General features: G+C 38.4%; 1 protein-coding gene across 1 annotated transcript in view; it reads left to right on the top strand.

Moving 5' to 3' along the window:
- Positions 1 to 17,953, top strand: part of LOC138854338 (PE-PGRS family protein PE_PGRS33-like) — a 38,708-nt gene extending 20,755 nt beyond the window's left edge. Inside the window, exons 4-6 of the mRNA XM_070096881.1 lie at positions 14,609 to 14,931; positions 15,749 to 15,848; positions 17,555 to 17,953. Of these exons, the coding sequence (XP_069952982.1) occupies positions 14,609 to 14,931; positions 15,749 to 15,848; positions 17,555 to 17,820 (689 nt within the window). The 3' untranslated portion in view covers positions 17,821 to 17,953. The remainder of the gene's footprint in view (positions 1 to 14,608; positions 14,932 to 15,748; positions 15,849 to 17,554) is intronic.
- Positions 17,954 to 20,000: the final 2,047 nt, after the last annotated feature.

Genomic DNA, 20,000 nt, shown 5'->3' with positions numbered 1-20,000 from the left:
TCCAAACAGCTGCACTCTGTTGTCTTATTTACGCCACATTGTCCATCAGAAGAGCAGTGCGTAGCGTCTCCACTCTATTCTCTGATGCAACTTGCATTTTCTCCTCACAAGAGCCACTCCCAGTGACTCCATTTAACACAACACAAAATATTGCAGGTGTAGCTAGAAACTCAGTCTGCATCGCTCTGTACACACAAGTCTATTCAAAAATTAAATCATTTTTTAAAGCGTATGTTTATCTGCCCCTTGTAAACACAAGCAATGTGCTACTGGGAAATTTATAGGGAATGCAGTGTGTGTGTGTGTGTGTGTGTGTGTGTGTGTGTGTGTGTGTGCAAAACAACCACTGCGAAAAAATAGTGAAATTCCAAACGCTTTCGTGATTGTTCACATTATCACAGTTCCTTAATAATGTGAGAAATCCTTTATGATAATTCCCTGATAGTGTGAGAAATCACGAAAGCACTAGGAATTTCACTATTTTTTCAGAGTGTTTGTTCTGCATATTGTGATATCACCTGTTTACTGTGATCTTCTTGTTTATATATATATATATATATATATATATATATATATATATATATATATATATATATATATATATATATATATATATATATATATATATATATATATATATATATATATATATATATATATATATATATATATATATATATATATATATATATATATATATATATATATTATATATATATATATATATATATATACATATATATATATATATATATATATATATATATATATATATATATATATATATATATATATATATATATATATATTTGCTTCAGTACTCACTGGAAACAAATAAAATGAAAATCAGCAAATCTTCTCAAATCTTCAGTGTTTGTCTTCAGGCCAAGAAAGAAAAACACTACATATGTTCTCAACTTACCAGTATCCAACGAAATAAATACATTTAGCATGACTGTTTCCGAAAAAGACAGAAGTTTCACTCATAACAAAATCAAAATAAGCTGCAATAATATTGCTATCCCAGAGTCATGCATACGTTGATCATTAGTGTTACTTTGTGTGCAGCACTGCAAGGGACAGCGGAGGTATCCCATTGTTAACAGTAAACAATACCGAGAACTTGATGAAGAAGATATAAGATACCCAAAGTGTTGTAATTGTACGTTATACAGTAGCGGTAACTTGACTCTTCATCGGCTGATCACAAGGCAGAAACACATTGCTTATATTAGAAGCATCCCATCCCTGAGTTATTGTGTTCACTTTGCTCAAACTAATTAAAATTTAGGAATGGCCTCACGTAATGTCACACACAGTAAATGTTGTTGATGTTGGCCCAACTCGGCAGGCACCAAACAGTTTGTGGAAAACACTTATCTCTGATAATTATGTTCGACGTGAATTAATTTTCATCAATATTTATTATTAGAGTTCAAACAATCCTATGGTTTGATGAGTATATATAGGCAGTGTGTCTCGTGCATGACAAAGAGACAGTCCAGCCTCCATAGCTCCCTGTACCGAATGACCAGCATGTATTTCGGACTTCATGTATACAGATAACCCGCACACAGGAGAAAGAAACTTTTGACAGCGTTCCGATCCGACATAGACCACTAAGTAGTCACACACTAACACACGAAGGTAAGGTAGCCAGTATATATACGCGAGAAGGGCAGAGACGTGAAAAAGAGATAGAAAAATATAAAGAAGTGGAGATAGCAGTGGAAAATGTAATGAAGGTAGTGGAAGTAGCAGTAGCTGTTGTTGTTGTAGTGGGTAGGGAAGAGGTGGTAGTAGCACAAGAATCAGAAAGTTTAGTGAAGCGAGGTAATAGTAATAGTAATAGTAGTAGTAGCAAAAGTAGTAGCAGTACTAAAAGTAGTAGTAGTAGTAGTAGCAGCAGTAGTAGTAGTTGAAGTGGAAGAAATCTAAGAACAAGAAAAGAGAACACTGCAAGAAAGCTAATGGCACACGAGGGTGGGATCAAAAACAAAGGGAGGAAAAAACACATAGGTCAGAAGGCACTTCGTGGGCCATTGACTTTCTTGCAGTAATTTTTTTCTTGTTGTTAGACTTCCTCCACTTCTACTACCACTTCTACTACTACTACTACTACTACTACTACTACTACTACTACTACTACTACTACTACTACTACTACTACTACTACGATTACTACTAAAACTACTACTACTACTAACAATAATAATAATAATAATACTAATACTACCATTATCTCGCTTCACTAAACTCTATGACTCTTGTGCAACTACCAACTAATAGTAAGACTATTACTACTACTTCAACGACTCTCACTACCTCTTCCACTATTATCTCCAATTCCTTCTTTTAATTTTACTACCTGACTTTCTCCCGTTCCTGACCTCCTCACCTATATATACTGGGTCCCTTACTTTCTCGTGTTAGTGTGTGACTAGTCAATGGTCCAAGTCGGACCGAAACGTTGTCATAAGCTTCTCTCTCCTATCTGCGGGTCATTTGTGTATTGTTCCAGCCACGACGATGACTGTTGGTTCTCAATCTCTGATTCAATAATATAGTATCATATTGTAAATAAGTACGTAAGAATGGAGGAACACTGCAGCAGGCCTACTGTCCCATACAAGGAATGTCCTTTTCAAAAAACACTTGTGTATTTGTCCACCTATTTTCCCAAAGCTACCCAAGAATTTGCCTCATTAAACACTTCTGACTAGTTGATTAGTAACACTTGTGTTGCGTAGTTGCCTTATCAGTAAAGTAAGTCTGGCAAGTGGAAAGTAAAGGCAGGAGGAAGAGTTGAAAAATATTCATGCTGGAGATCACATTTTTATGCAGACATAACCCACTTATGTTATCCAAGAGAAAACGACAGAAGAACAGATAAACCTGCTGGTAATGGAATTTACAGAGGAAGGGGAGCACTGACATCCATGTTACGATCCATCTTAACGATTTTCTTTATTACTGGGCAGACGGGTAAGCCAGCAGAAGGCCTCTGTTATATGGCAAGAAATAACTCCACTTACCAGTCATTGTTTCGCGAGAACTTTTCATATTTTCTCCCCTGACGAACAAAATCACATAAATAAGATTAACCAAGATCTAGATTTTTAATCAGGTCCACAGCATCAGTCTATATAACAAATAGTGTTATTTTCTTTATTCTATTTTTTTTGGCAAAACAATCCACGTTTTGACAACATCTGAAAACTAACTCATCCGAATTTTTCCATTTTTTTTACATCTTAGTGAGATCTTAATTAACAATTGCAGTAAAGATGAACTGCTGTGAGTTGTAAAAATCGCTTCATTGAGTGAAAATGGGGACTATATTGAATAGTGAAGATGTGGCTTATTGAATAGTGAAGATGTGGCTTATTGAATAGTGAAGATGTGGCTTATTGAATAGTGAAGATGATTGGAGCTGTGAAACAAAGATGAACAGTGTTGAGTGGTGAAGATCCATGACGTTGGAAAGCAACGAGGCTCAGGGTTGAGGAGTGGAGATCAATGACGCTTTAAAGTGAATATATCCCGGGTTTAGTAGTGAGGATGAATAGTACTGAGAAGGAATGATACAGGGTGTTGAGCGCCAAAGACTAATGACGATCAGTGGAAGAGGTCAGGCAGGTATAGCGTGAGTTTGAATCACCTGTAACAACGTGGTCATTTCTTTGAGAGGTCAGCTCACTGCTATTTGTCTTTTACTTGCATATATATATATATATATATATATATATATATATATATATATATATATATATATATATATATATATATATATATATATAATATATATGTATAATTGTAACCACAAATTAGTGGTATTGAGTAAGTAACAACACTGCTACTAGCCGAAGAGTCGAACTCATGTCGTTTTGGCCCACCTCATGGTGAGCGAAAATCACATGACTCTCTAACACACAGGACCGCGCAATCCTACAAAAATCAAGCACTCAGCAGAGCTAGGTGCTTAACCTTGATCCGAGGACATATAGTGGTGTGGGTGCCTCTGAGCTAATTTCATTCTAATCCCCGTTTGGTTTACTAGCCTCACGAGCAGTATTTTATATTATTGTAACCACGAACGAGTGGTACTGAATCAATAACAACACTGCGAGTAGCCGAGGATTCGAACCCATGTCGTTTTGGCCCGTCTTATGGTGAACGAAAATCACATGATGCTCTAACCCACAGAACCACGCAATCCTACAAGAAACAGGCACCCAGCAGAGCTAGGTGCTTAACCTTGATCCGAAGTGGTGTGGGTGCCTCTGAGCTAGAGCGTCAAGTGATTTTCGCTCACCATGAGGCAAGCCAACACTACATGGGTTCGAGTCGTCGGCTAGTGGCAGTGTTGTTATTGATTCAGTACCATTCGTTCGTGGTTACAATAACATAAAATACTGCTCGTGAAAGCTAGTACACCAAACGGGGATTACAATGAAATTAGCTCAGAGGCACCCACACCACTATATGTCCTCGGATCAAGGGAAAACACCTAGCTCTGCTGGGTGCTTGATTCATGTAGGATTGCGTGGTCCTGTGGGTTAGAGCGTCATGTGATATTCGCTCACCATGAGGCGGGTCAAAAAGGACATGGGTTAAAATCCTCGGCTAGAAGTAGTGTTGTTATTGATATATATATATATATATATATATATATATATATATATATATATATATATATATATATATATATATATATATATATATATATATATATATAAATATATATATATATATATATATATATATATATATATATATATATATATATATATATATATATATATATATATATATATATATATATATATATATATATATATATATATATATATATATATATATATATATATATATATATATATATATATATATATATATATATATATATATATATATATATATATATATATATATATATATCGTGACCTCTTTCTAGAGGTTTTGGATGTAATCCCTTTAACTTCCATAGTGTTGAGGTAGACCTCTCGTCCCACCTTGCTTGTGTGTGCGGTAATATGACAAGTTACATATCACGTGTCCCAACGGAGGTCACATGTCCCACCAATGGTCATTTATCTTCTCCAACGTGAAGCTTGACTCACTTGTCCCATGCCATATGTTGGCTCTCATTCTCATTATTTTAATTAGGCGAGAAACAGATGTGTGGTAGTATATTAGGTGTATATGGTCTCATTAATAGTTTAATTAAATGTTCTGTGTGGTGAAGTAATCAGATGGCGACATTAAAGTAATTAATGGGTGTTAATGCGTTTGATGTCATTCAACCGTGATGGAGTATTGTAACTAGCTGATGTTATAATTATTATTGGTGCTTTTGGCCTTTATGGAAATAATACCTCGTGTTATGTATGCAAATGTCTCTGTTGACAATAGTGATGCAAAATCTCGTGTTACTGAAAAAAAAATCAGTAACAGAAAACATATGTCATGTTACATAACAAACAGAAAGGACAATACCGTGACTGGAACGATACACAAATAACCCGCACATAGAAGAGAGGAGCTTACGACGACGTTTCGGTCCGACTTGGGCCATTTACAACGTCACACTGCGTATATATATATTCATATATATATATATATATATATATATATATATATATATATATATATATATATATATATATATATATATATATATATATATATATATATGTATATATATATATATATACGTATGTATAAAAATAAATGGAAAAAGATTTAGTGATCCGTGGTACAGAAAAAGTTATTTGCTTTTGTATGTTCTAGTGGCAGAACAAAAGCAATTTTACTAACGGTAGTTATTGTCTAACTTTGTTTTGTACAACAAAGACTAAACATATTTCTAGTTGTATAACTGCAGGTATTACTTGGTGGAACGTGGTATTACATGGTATTATATGGTATTAAGTGGTATTAAGCCGTTCTCGCCGTGAACCTTGTTATGAGAGCCGGCAGACTGGAAAAATACTTTCTGTAGGAATAATGGTTGCGCTGATACTCGTAATTTATATTGTAGTAATGCATAATAATAATAATAATAATAATAATAATAATAATAATAATAATAATAATAATAATAATAATAATAATTGAACATTATGAAGACGAAGAAGAAGAAAAAATTAAGAAAAGTATTTTAGGTATGTTTCTGTTTATCTACTTCTTTCAGTCTGCGACCGTCTTATGTTTTCCGAAAATTCCTCAGAATGTGCATCCGATGTCATTACGTCCGGTCCAGGATGAGAGGAAAATACGCCTCAAGAGAATTTTTGATGATTAAAACAGGGAAACTGCAATGCAGATAGATAACACTCTAGCATAGACTTCTCAGTCTAGCTGTGTGTTTCCACAGTCGTCACTGTTACTTCGGCTTAACTTACTGACAATCGGGCCACTGGTAAGTTAGTAATCACTGTTACCTTGGTTCGCCATAGATGAACCAAGACGATGTTCTTAACCACTCCGTCTTGAGGAGTCCTCGTCAAGGATATAAGGATTTGTAACCTAAGAGTTTGTAAAAGAAGGGGAATAACAAGATTATGGAAGGATGAACATGGGTTGAACAAGATTTTATCTAAATATTACGAGAAAGTGATGTATCTATTATGACGTGTAAGGTAAAGTGTAAAGGCTATAGTGACCCGTCAATTATGTGTAAGGCAAAGTGTGACTGAGTGTAAGAGATGACTGGCATGTGAGATATGCATATATTCCATAAGAACGACATGTGACAGGGTTTTTGTCCTGACGAATAAACTAACAACAACCCTGCCTGACACACCCGAGCCTCTCCACAAGTTGGAAAGTCAAAAGGCTTAGCTTGGAGAATCCTGGCTGGCTGCGAAGACCCAACATGTCTGAAATGTTATTTTTGGTGTTGTATAATAAACCCGGACGAGGGGACTCTATAAGTTACACGTGGGACAAACTTACATATTGCTTGCAGAAGCGATATTGATTTTATATTACACTCGAAACCAGAGGGGATAAGTAGGTACCTGGAATATACCTGGAGGATGTTCCAGGGGTCAATGCTCCCGCCGACCAATTCTTGACCAGGCCTCGCTGAGAATAAAATAAAGAACTCTAAGGCCACACGAAGTGACGTCCTGAATTCACCTGGTAGTGCTGAGGCTGGAGTTCAGAGCAATAATGTGACCAACTGACATCCTAAGGTCACCTCATCCTCCTACCGCCAGGGATGGGGACGGGGAGCTACTGCAAGTGTAAATCTCCGGACTTACGATGCCAGCATTCACATACAGCTCGGGACTGAAGACAAGCTGAAGTTATAACACGAAGGTTTCCTGCTGTCTGGCTCATGCTTAAAATAATTTTGGAGAATATAACGTAATCCCTTATTGGTTACATAACACCCAAAGCCGTTTGAACCCTAATGTCCAAGAAAAACAGCTGAACATTAATAGCCCAAAAAAAAGAGCAGTTGAACCCTCATATTCAAGAATGACAAGTGGAACACTAAGGTTCAATAAAGCAAGATGAACAATTAGGTCCAATAAAGCAAATTCACTCATGAAGACCGTGAGAGGGAAGTTATAAAGTCGAAGATACAAAACTTTAAGTAATTTTCTTCCCTGGTATTATTTCCATTGTCAAGAAAATACCTGTAAACACAGATATTAGTCATATTCAGACCCGCTCAGTGGCTCAGCAAACACTGACGTACCCATGATGGGCATCAAGAAGCTGGTGTACCCCATGCTGGGCATCAACATGCTGGTGTACCCATGCTGGGCATCAACATGCTTGTGTACCCCATGCTGGGCATACACATGCTGGTGTACCCCATGTTGGGCATCAACATGCTTGTGTACCCCATGCTGGGCATCAAGACGCTGGTGTACCCCATGCTGGGCATCAACATGCTGGTGTACTCCGTGCTGGGCATAAACATGCTGGTGTACCCCATGCTGGGCATCAAGACGCTGGTGTACCCCATGCTGGGCATCAAGACGCTGGTGTACCCATCCTGGGCATCAAGACGCTGATGTACCCATGCTGGGCATCAAGACGCTGGTGTACCCATGCTGGGTATCAAGACGCTGGTGTACCCATGCTGGGTATCAAGATGCTGGTGTACCCATGCTGGGTATCAAGACGCTGGTGTACCCATGCTGGGTATCAAGACGCTATTGTACCCATGCTGGGCATTAAGACGCTGGTGTATGCTGGGCATCAAGACGCTAGTGTACCCATGCTGGGCATCAAGACGCTAGTGTACCCGTGCTGGGTATCAAGACGCTGGTGTACCCATGCTGGGCATCAAGACGCTAGTGTACGCATGCTGGGCATCAAGACGCTGGTGTACCCATGCAGGGCATCAAGACGCTAGTGTACCCATGCTGGGTATCAAGACGCTGGTGTACCCATGCTGGGCATCAAGACGCTAGTGTACCCATGCTGGGTATCAAAACACTTGTGTCAGTTATATATCGGCAAATCAAAAAGAAAAGAACAGATCCCAGTACAAGATTGTTTTAATTAAGACACTTGGCAACATTTGGGAATCTTTATTCTGGAAACGTTTCAACAGCCAGTGGCGTCTTCAGTCCTAAACATAGACGAAGTAGTTTGAAGTACTCAGTCCCTCAGCCTTGAGTCGATATGTTCATTGCCTCATTCTTAATAAAAGTACAGCATATAGGTGTAGAAAGGGACTTATATAATGAGGGAATGATTACCTCAAACACCTCCATCATTTACCACCTTTCTTCTTTGTTTTTGACTGACGAAGCTACTGGCTGGCGAAACATTTCCGAATAAAGTCTCTCAAGTGTCTCAGTTATCAACTTATCGGTTTTTTAAACCATCTATGCAAAGAACATTTTATCCTGGCCTGCACCTCCACCTCTTTACTCCTTGAAGGTACACAAACACGTGTTTATTCCTTGAAGGTACACAAACACGTGTTTATTCCTTGAAGATACACAAACACGTGTTTATTCCTTGAAGATACACAAACACGTGTTTATTCCTTGAAGATACACAAACACGTGTTTATTCCTTGAAGATACACAAACACGTGTTTATTCCTTGAAGATACACAAACACGTGTTTATTCCTTGAAGATACACAAACACGTGTTTATTCCTTGAAGATACACAAACACGTGTTTATTCCTTGAAGATACACAAACACGTGTTTATTCCTTGAAGATACACAAACACGTGTTTATTCCTTGAAGATACACAAACACGTGTTTATTCCTTGAAGATACACAAACATGTGTTTCCTCCTCAAATATACACAAACATGTGTAGTGAAGGCCACTTTACGCACTTCGTCGCCCTTCACCCGCTTCACTGAGGACGAAGCGAAGTTATAAAATACACCATTCTTCCAGTGTGGTCTATATTTTAAATTTTGTGGTAACATCTTTCAAGCTGAATTCTCTCAGCTTTTTAGGCTGAGAGAATTCTCAGCGAGAGACTCTTCTAGGTGGGGAGGGTAAGAAATGCATTGATGCTGAGGAAGCTCTCTTGATCCAAGGAATTAGGGTTATCCTCCACTTTCTAAGATCAAACTTGATTGCCTCTCGTGCTTCAGGATCTGTATAACTCAATACAAAGTTTAAGGGCTTTGTAATATGTCAATAATAATAATAATAATAATAATAATAATAATAATAATAATAATAATAATAATAATAATAATAATAATGTAGCATCACATGAATGGACACATTCAAGTTTATTAAGTTTCGCATTGATGGTAGAGAATAGAAATAAATTAATTCAATTCATGCCACAGATTTTTGTCATAGAATATATAGCAGGGAGTATTTTGATGGAAATGCTGAACATTAAGACACTCTCATTATCATTATTATTGTTGTTGTTGTTGTTATTATTATTATTATTATTATTATTAGTAGTAGTAGTAGTAGTAGTAGTAGTAGTAGTAGTAGTAGTAGTAGTAGTAGTAGTAGTAGTAGTAGTAGTAGTAGTAGTAGTAGTAGTAGTAATAGTAGTAGTAGTAGTAGTAGCAGTAATAGTAGTAGTAGTAGTAGTAGTAGTAGTAGTAGTAGTAGTAGTAGTAATAGTAGTAGTAGTAATAGCAGTAGTCGCAGCAGTATTAGTAATAGTATCTTCTCAATAATTCGAGAACCCGGAATGGGTACGTCTAGCTTCAGGGAACAAACGAGAGGTACCAAGGGTGAGTGCCCTCTGGCAGGTTAATATTCCAAGCCGTTTAGCTAGAGGAGATAAAAGGTTGCATTCCGTGCGCGACACGTCGTGTTCTCCCGGTTGACAACCTCCCATGCGCTCATGCTGTTGTCTTCAGAGAACAGAAGGCGCAGAAGCGCGAGATTTTTCTCGGCGATTCATAAACTGTAGCACCGACAATGTTTTACCACATAAGGCTGATGATATTACGGTTTGAAATAACGATTTTTTCAAGAGAAACAGAGTTTTGGGAAGGCTACTACTACCCACTGAGACTATGTGCAACTCAACAGTAACATAAAACACCTAGGGATGGATATTGCCCACTGAGATGAGGTGGAAGTCAGGAGTAACACATAGCATCGAGGGAGGGATATTGCCCACTCAAATTATATACAACTCTGGAGTAACACATAGCATCTGGGGGAAGGATATTACCCTCTCTGATTAGGTACAAGTCACGTATAACACACTGTACCAAGGAAGAGACATTGCCCATTCAAACAAACTACCCAAGTCAGGTATAACACATAGCCCTTACAGCTATGTGTTACACACAGCTGAGTTATCGCCACGACTATCATTTCACACACTTTGTCAACACTCTCCCTGACTATTCACTTAAAGTTAAAATATTTCCACTGCACTGGGGTCGCTCCCATTCTGTATACATTACGTAGCATGCATGAACATCCTCATCTCACGAGGGTCATACAGTGCCTGGAGAATGAGAGGTAAGCAAGGACAGATACTTAAGTTCCTTGAATCAAGACCACTTGGTCAGCATCAAGGCACCCCTCCTTTGAAGGGTACCCAGGGGAGGTCCTCACACCTGGGCTGACAAATGGCTCCCGTGATTCTCATAGCAAGTGCCCAGGAATATTAAAAAACTTAAGAAGCAACTTTCTTTAACTTCCCTCCCCGGACACACTTATTATTTAAGTGATTCAGCCTTCCAGATCCACACTGAATTCTTAATATAATTATTAATTAGTATAGAAAAGTTAAATAATAAAACCATATTAAGATATTAATGTATATTAATTAGATGAAAGACTCATGTTTGTTTTATTAATAAGTAATCTGTATTTATTAGAACTGCTAAATAAAATTCTTTCACAAATTCTTAGCATTTCTATTTCTAGCCACTCTAGCTGAAAAAGTAGTGCCTGACGTATACGCGAGTGTGTATACTTATCCTATATGTGGCTGCAGGGGTCGAGTCAGAGCACATCGCCCCGCCTCTTCGCTGCTCGCCGTGTGTGTGTGTGTGTGTGTGTGTGTGTGTGTGTGTGTGTGTGTGTGTGTGTGTGTGTGTGTGTGTGTGTGTGTTTGTGTGTATGTGTGTGTGTGTGTAGCTGTCTTCCTGTGTATACACATGTCTCCTGTCAAGCGAATAACTAGCCTTTCTCATGACCACACGAGCTCTACCATGAATTATTGTCGACGTCACGCGATCATCCTTCTTGTCCCTCCAACACACAGCGTGTGTTGGAGAGTGTTCCTTCCCGGCACTGATTATTTCTCCTGAGTTCCTGCTTTACCAGTCCGCTGCCTCAAACACGCACAGTGTTCCTTCCCTACACTGAATACGACCAGAACGTTCCTTCTTGGCACTGATTACTTCTCCTGTGTTTCTTGTGGAAAGGGACACTTGTGTACAATTCAGGATATTTATTCAACGAAACACTCGCTATGAGTGACTTCATCATGGCAAAACATTTCCTTTAATATACATCCTGGACTGTACACAAGTTTTTATTTTCTACACTTTCTCTCTATTACCATATTATTTACAATCATCTCCGAATTTCTATTGTACAGAGACCACTGCCTCAAACACGCATATCCACTCGGCTATATTTAGGAGAAGTATATTATTCCCACTCTTCCAATCCTGATGAGTTTCCACATCCAAATAAACGCAGCTTTAAAACCTCTTTATGCTCTGGGTGACCGCAGCAACGGGAAGTTCAGAACATCTTTCCACATCCTAACGTTGTCCTAACATCAGATTGTTTACTATTGTTTGACAGTTCGTTGTTTGAATGAATGTCTACGTGGCTTTTTGACGACCAGTTCTGATGAGGTCTTGAAGACTAGTTCAGGTGAGGTGTGAGGCAAATGGACTGAATAGACATTTGTTTGTGACTTGATAAAGGCCATTTTGTGGGTGGAAAGTTGTCAATAAAGGGTAGCATTATACTGTATTTTGTGTCGCTTTTTCCGTGTGGTGAGGTCTTGTCGACCAAGTTTAGTCAGGTCTTCCTGGGCAGGTATACCTCAGGGAAATAATACCTTTCCATCTCTTTTCTATTCTTCTGTTGGTGTACAGGTAACTTGTAGACTTCTATGCTTAAAACCTATAGGTTTTAAACATAAACAAAACTGTAAAATATAGAAAACTCACGTTTTAACTCGCGTTCATTAAGGCAACTGTGAGTGGAAGACCAGGGAGGGAGAAAGTCATGCTATGAATCTTCAGGAATCTGGCCATAAGAATTATAATTTACGTATCTACCGGGAATTGCTAATCCCGTAATGGGTCATGCAGTTTCTCTCCTTACCTCAAACACCTAGATATAACACGACAGTTGCTCATCAGGGTAAGAGTAAATAGTTCTCAGCTGACATCCTCTGCGTGAACTTACAAATCTTCTCATATCTGTGTTTCCTATGTATTCTTATCTACGTCGTGTACATCTTTAGAATGAGGAAGCTATCAGGTTTGATCCATAGAAATAGGCCCAATCGCTCGTATCAAGAGCTCTTGCAGGGTGATGGTAAGGAACCAATGAGGTGTCGGCTGCGTGTGGCCGACACTGCGTGACTAGAGGCAGTTTAGTCCCCTCCTACTGTCTTGTTGACGATAATTAATCCATTACAGTGCCGGTAATACCTCGGTGATCAGTGGGGAGCCCACGCCACTAGATTCCGACGTGCCTATTACCTTTTAATTACCCTGAGAGCGGCGCCACTGTGGCAGGATATATTTGTTTGATTAATGCCACCTAGTGTGTCTTTATGGAGGTGCTACGTTTTATTAAGGTCACCTAGTGTGTCCTTATGAAGGTGTTAACTTTGATTAATGCCACCTGGTGTGTTCTTACAAAGGTGCAGCTATTGACTGCAGTCACCTGGGGTAATCTTACATAGGTGCAACGTTTTCCCTGAAGCCACCTGGTGAGCTACAGATGTCATTTTGAAGATCAGGTGTATGATTGATGTCAGCAGACTAATGAAGTATTTCCTGATGTCCTTGAGGATCAATTCTGCTAAAACATCCATATATGTCCTCTTCACCCACATCCAAACCTTTCAAACTGGCCCAGTTCCTATTGTAAAGTCATCTGAATTCCTTGAGATACCACTGCCACATGTGTCCTCGGATTACGAAAAAAACATCCAGCTTGCCTGGATGCGTGATCTTTGAAGGACCACTGGCTCAGTGGTAAAGTGACACGTATGTTGTGTTGGCTCTGGAGGCGGGACAATGTTCGTGGTGTCGAATCCTGGCCTATCGCAGTTAGGTAAATTATATATATATATATATATATATATATATATTAGTAAATGGGGTCCACCTCTGGTGTAAATTGTGGGACCCATTGCCTCGGAGAAGTGCATAAAAAGACTTCAAGGAAGAATATTTGGATTTCTTCCTGAAGCCGTTTGAATATTCCACTTCCCCTACCACCCCATCTTTTAGTATATATATATATATATATATATATATATATATATATATATATATATATATATATATATATATATATATATATATATATATATATATATATATATATATATATATATAAAAGGTTATGGTGTTTAATTCTATAGACTAAAACTATACTTACGGCATTTTACTTTAAGTATAAGATTCTATAGTTTGTGACAAAATGCACAAAAAACGAAAATACTCATCTTGTCACACCAGAATACATTCCAAAGTATTTACATTATTACACAAGAGTACAATCCATAGGACCTAGTTCATTATACCTGAGTACACGACATAGATAACTAGGAATTTGTGGGGGAATGTATAAATGAAATAATGTATAAATTACGTTTTTAGAAGAACCCAAAGAGAAAGTGGTATGATAAAGTGGTGTAGATAAAGGCGAAAAGAGGGATGGATAAACATATGAGAAGAAATACACGAACGTGAATAGTGTACTAGATAAACACTGGGAATGGGACATATTAACATGGAATAGCCATAAGTTATTTGAGAAATGAGGAATAATTAATATAGAAAGGGAGGGATAGATTAGCATAGGAAATGGGAGATAGATTTCGTGGATCAAGGGTCCTTCAGGGCATCAAGGCCCTCCCTTCCTTTCCCTTAAAGGTAATCTTATGCTAATATAATCCAATTACCTTTTCAGGATCCTTGAGAAAAGGAGTAGAGTCTAGTGGCACTCCCGGCGGCAGCAGCGGTGGCAGTATAGGCGGTGGTGGCAGCGGCAACGAAGCGGGTGGCGGCACTGCCGCTGGCGGCATCGGCGGCAGCGGCGGTGGTGGCGGCGGCGTCGGTGGCACTATGTTGGGGGGTGGAGTGGGTGGGGGCGGGAGTCGTGTGGCGGGGGTTGGAGGAGGAGGTGTGGTGGGAATGGTGAGCTCTGTAGATGACGGGTCCTTTGGCTCCTGTAATGGTGATCTTCTCACCACCTCCTCCAGAGACTCTCTACTGGGTCCTCGTAGCAAACCAGTGAGTGAGTGTGTGTGTGTGTGTGTGTGTGTGTGTGTGTGTGTGTGTGTGTGTGTGTGTGTGTGTGTGTGTGTGTGTGTGTGTGAGTGTGTGTGTGTGTGTTTGCAAGAGTGAATAAGTGGGAGTTTGAGTGAATAAGTGAACGAGTGAGAGTGTGAGTGAAAATGTTTGTGTAATAGTAAGTGAGTGAGTCTGTGAAAATGAGCTGATGTATAGGTGTGAATAAGTGAATGTGTATGTGTGTAAGTGAATAAGTGTATGAGTGAATGAGTGAATGTGTATGTTTAAGTAAATGAGTGAATGTATATGTGAGTGAATGTTTATAGGAGTAAGTGAGACAAATTATTAATGAAATATAAAACTATTTTCTTAAAATAGCAATAGTTGCAGTGATTATTATTATTATTATTATTATTATTATTATTATTATTATTATTATTATTATTATTATTATTATTATTATCTGGTGCAGAACTTTTCCAAAAAAATAAGTGTGTGGAAAATTTATGTAATCTCTAATCCCTGTACAGTGATTGGGAATAAAAATACTTTCCATTAGGATTAGACTCAGTCGTTGATCATTAATCAAGAGGAAATGATCGATAATAATTACTCCATGATTATTATTATTTCTATGATCATTAATTATTATTGCCATTATTATTATTACTATTATTTTCACGAAGCTAGAAGCTATTGTCGATTAATTATTGAGCGCAAGGAGGCTCGATCCTCCGTTCGCTAAACGCGAGAAACTGTTCTCGCAGTCAGGCCTTTACAACTAATTTAGTTCTCTCAGGAGCGTTCTCTCCCACAGGGTGAGATGCTGGAAACCTTCCGAGGAGGCAGTACCACGCTACCTATCCTTGGAATACAGCAGTTAGGAGACGACATTGGACGACATGTAGTGCTTGAAGGTGGGTTAGGGGTTGGTAGTTTTAGTGTGATGCTAGTGATTGTGATGGTGGTGGTTCTAGTGGGGTAGTAGACGTGATGTTGGTACTAGTTATAGTGATAGTGATGGTGGTAAATGATCAATAGGTATTGTCCAGTGTGGGTAGATTGGTAAAGCACTACGTACCTTGTCCTAAGGTTCGTAGGTTCGAGTCTCCTTCAGCCAGAGATCAGTGTTTGTGTATATTTCGCCTGCTCTCGCGAATTCTTTGCATGGTTATAATCTCTAGTAAGGCTGATGCATGCAGGGGATTAGATGAAAAGCTGTAAGCCTTCTCCTTGAAAGCTGGCTGCCTTGGATCAAACGTGCAGCGCAAGCAACACGCCAAGACATTGTCAAGTGTGGGAAGATCGGTAAAGCACTGCGTACCTTGTCCTCAGGTTCGGTGGTTCGAGTCTCCTTCAGGAAGAGATCAGTGTTTATGTATATTTCGAATTCTCTCGCGAATTCTTTGCATATATATATATATATATATATATATATATATATATATATATATATATATATATATATATATATATATATATATATATATATATATATATGCAGGGAAAGGCGCTCAGGCGACCCACAAAGTAAGTCAGACCCTATATGCATATATATATATATATATATATATATATATATATATATATATATATATATATATATATATATATATATATATATATATATATATATATATATATGTGTGTGTGTGTGTGTGTGTGTGTGTGTACTCACCTAATTGTGGTTGCAGGGGTCGATTCATAGCTCCTGAAAATTATTTAAAGCTGCAAAGAAAAAACTGACTAATTTCCTAGCCATTTCCATAGTTATACCCAAATTTTCTGACATATTAAAGGTGTTTTTTTTTTCACCAAAATAAGTCTAAAAAAAAAAATTCTTCCTGCGTCTTATATGCTCAAGGTTTGGGTAGGCTTTTGTTACTGGGAAGTGGTGGTTGCAACACTGCGGTACTGGTGAACTAAATTCCAAAACACTCCCTTACAAAATTGTTTCCCAGATTAATTTAGAGCAATTAGCAACTATTATAAGTTATAATTAACATATTACTGGCAAATATTAAACAAACCAGGTTCAGAGGTTGAAAATACATGTAAGGTAGCCGTCTGTAAACAAGAGGTAGCCATGTTTGTTTTGGTGGTTAGTGACAGCCGTTTATAAACAAGAGGTAGCCATGCTTGTTTTGGTGTTAGTGGCAGCCGTCTGCAAACAAGAGGTAGTCATGTTTGTCTTGGTTGTTAGTGGCAGCCGTCTGTCAACAAGAAGTAGCCATGTTTGTTTTGGTTGTTAGTGGCAGCCGTCTGTAAACAAGAGGTAGCCATGTTTGTTTTGGTGTTAGTGGCAGCCGTCTGTAAACAAGAGGTAGCCATGTTTGTTTTGGTGGCTACTGACAGTGAAACAGAAGATAAGCTTCGCAAATTCCAACTTCTTTCAGCTGCCAGCGACTGGCTCGCTATTATTTTGAAGTATTGCATATTTTTTATTTTTATTAGAATATGCGTGAAAAAATTGGGGTGCGCCTTATACGCTGGAAACACAATAGTTTATAAGTAAATCAGATTTAAAAAGTGAGATTCACTTAGCAGTTTTTGAATAGTAAACATTTTTTTGCTGTTGAATGTTTGAAAAATGTAATGATTCTAACTTTGTATTCTTTCCCAGGTCTACGACCTTTGGGCACCGCCCTCAGTACTTCCTGTTCAAGCTTCCGTTCTGGGATCCCCATGGGCAGCATGGGAGGTGCGACTAATATGGGACACATAAGCATGGGTGGCATGTCCGGAATGATGGCCACCTCAGGTTTGATAAACACCCCTTCAACCTCTTCCTCTCATCTCCTTCAAGTATCTCTCGTCCCTGAGAACGTGGGTCAGACCCGGGGCCAAACACCAGCACCACGGGGAAACGAAGGTGTGAGTGTGTTGTGAGGGTCAGTCTTCACCACGGAGACAAGTGGTATTTGAACCCCCAGTCTAGACCACAGTGTGTACAGGCTTGTAAGGTGCGAACTGAAGAACTCGGTCCAGACGATGGTCCAGTCGATGGTCTGATAACCATGGCTGGTGAATAAAAAGTGTGGACCACACGAACCTCAATTTTGACAGCAGTAGCTAAAATCACTGAAAAAAACTAACCATCACAAAGTTGTCTAGGCCACAGAAATGAATCATGAGAAATTAATTTTCAACTCTTTGAAATCTGTCGCTTCTGAACGTTTCCCGAGACCAAGGGAATTAAATCCTAAGGAATAAGTGAGCGATAACAAAGAAAAGTAACAAATGAAGACAGTCATGAACCCATGAAACCAGTGTCCCCCTTCCCCCCAAAAAATATGATAGATAACAGGGACCAGTTAATGCTGCAGACTTTCCTGAATAAATTAGATAAATAGCTGCCAAAAACTATGTGATCACCAAGTAACTGCTGAAGAGCGTGTGCAGAGAAGGCAGTTGTTAGGGAAGAAATTAATGGACAATACTGACCAAAATCTGTTGACTAGATAGTAGTGGCCAATGTTATTGCAGTCTCACTGCCTCACAAAAAATCAGGAACTTTTTCGAACCTCTAATATACACACGGGGAGTTAACTATTGTCCTGAATCAAGAACCGATGAAAGAACTGTGAAATAATTTTCCCAAACACGTTGTAGCGGAGCCGCTGAATTTTCTATTGTTTTAGCATACTCATTCCGGACTTCTTTGGTGCCCAAATTACTATACGGCAGAATCCTATGTTTACACGTAGATAAACTCCTCAGTATGAATTTAAGTTGATCATAAGATGTCTGTAAAAAAAAAACGAGCATTATAGTGTTATAGTGACTTGGGACGTTTGTGTGATATTCAGTCGAGGAGCCGAGACTTGAGCATTGGTTTGAATTGCCTGTGGTTTATTTTAAACCCTAAAAAGAAAGTATTACGCTGATGCTTAATGATAGTTTCTTTATAAAATAAATTACTCACTTGTGTGCAGTTTCATGAGTATGAACAAATTGTACGTTTATTTCGTCTATAATTAGATAAGAATGCATTACTCAGGAATTTGAAGCGCCAATAAACAGGATGAATCAAGACCTGACACTTGATGGGTTTTAACCTTCACTGACTTGTTACAGAACTTCGAAAACCTTGAATTGACTCGACAGATGTTGTTGTCCTTGCACTGCAGCATAAACCAAGAGTGTTTTACTTATTATCACCCAGCCATACTTGTATCATTAACCTATAAAACATATACACGGATACAGAGGTAGGAATAACCGGGCTACTCTTTGTAGCAAGGCAATACTGTAAAAAACTGAAATGTCTATTATACATTACATGAAATACTAATGACAGTAAAATGACAATTTTTATATTGATTGGTGATGTGATATTTTGATACTAGTATCAAGTAAATAAAAACACTGTCGAGCACTTTGTAAAACGTTATCTTAAAAGCGTTCTACGACTTTTAGGGAAAAACGTGAGGCTCGCTGTCTAATATTGCCTGAAAAACACCGAACGAACTTACACAATTCATTGCAATAGAATGACTAAAGAATCAATGATATCATTAGAATTAGTTTCTTCTTTCTTGTTTTTCGATGACACTAGATAACAATGATACAATAAAGATACAACAGGAAGAAGGTACTTATTATCAGTGTTGGCAATGGGAATTGCTGCTCTTGAGGTATATAAACACGTTGATGTATCATATCTCTCTAAGGCACAATCTGCTTTCTGTATGACAGTGACAAGAAAACGTTTACTGATATATTTCCAGAGTGTGGAATGAAAAAAGTTGTTAAGTATATCACAATCCCTTTACATACGAAAGTTTTCCATTTTTTTAATCCGCAAATGAGAAAAGGCGGTGAGGGCCGACAAAGAGCTTACGAGGTACTGTATGTAAGCGATAACGGAGAGAAAAGGCTCTAACCTTTGGCCCCAATGCCCACCCGAACACCATCTACCACGCTCCAGTAAGGTACTCTACGGGACCTGAGGAGAACGTTGGCTCAAGACACAGGATTTCCCACTGCATGTAGTCACCAAAGGTTTATTCATCCTTTTCAAAAGCACACCCCCACCCACTGTTCATGTGTAATAAACCTGTGAATTG

Source organism: Cherax quadricarinatus, chromosome 55 (assembly GCF_038502225.1).
Source record: "Cherax quadricarinatus isolate ZL_2023a chromosome 55, ASM3850222v1, whole genome shotgun sequence".
In the NCBI taxonomy this organism is placed as follows: Eukaryota; Metazoa; Arthropoda; class Malacostraca; order Decapoda; family Parastacidae; genus Cherax; species Cherax quadricarinatus.
The sequence above is the reverse complement of the archived record's forward strand: the minus strand, read 5'-3'. Positions and strand labels throughout refer to the sequence as shown.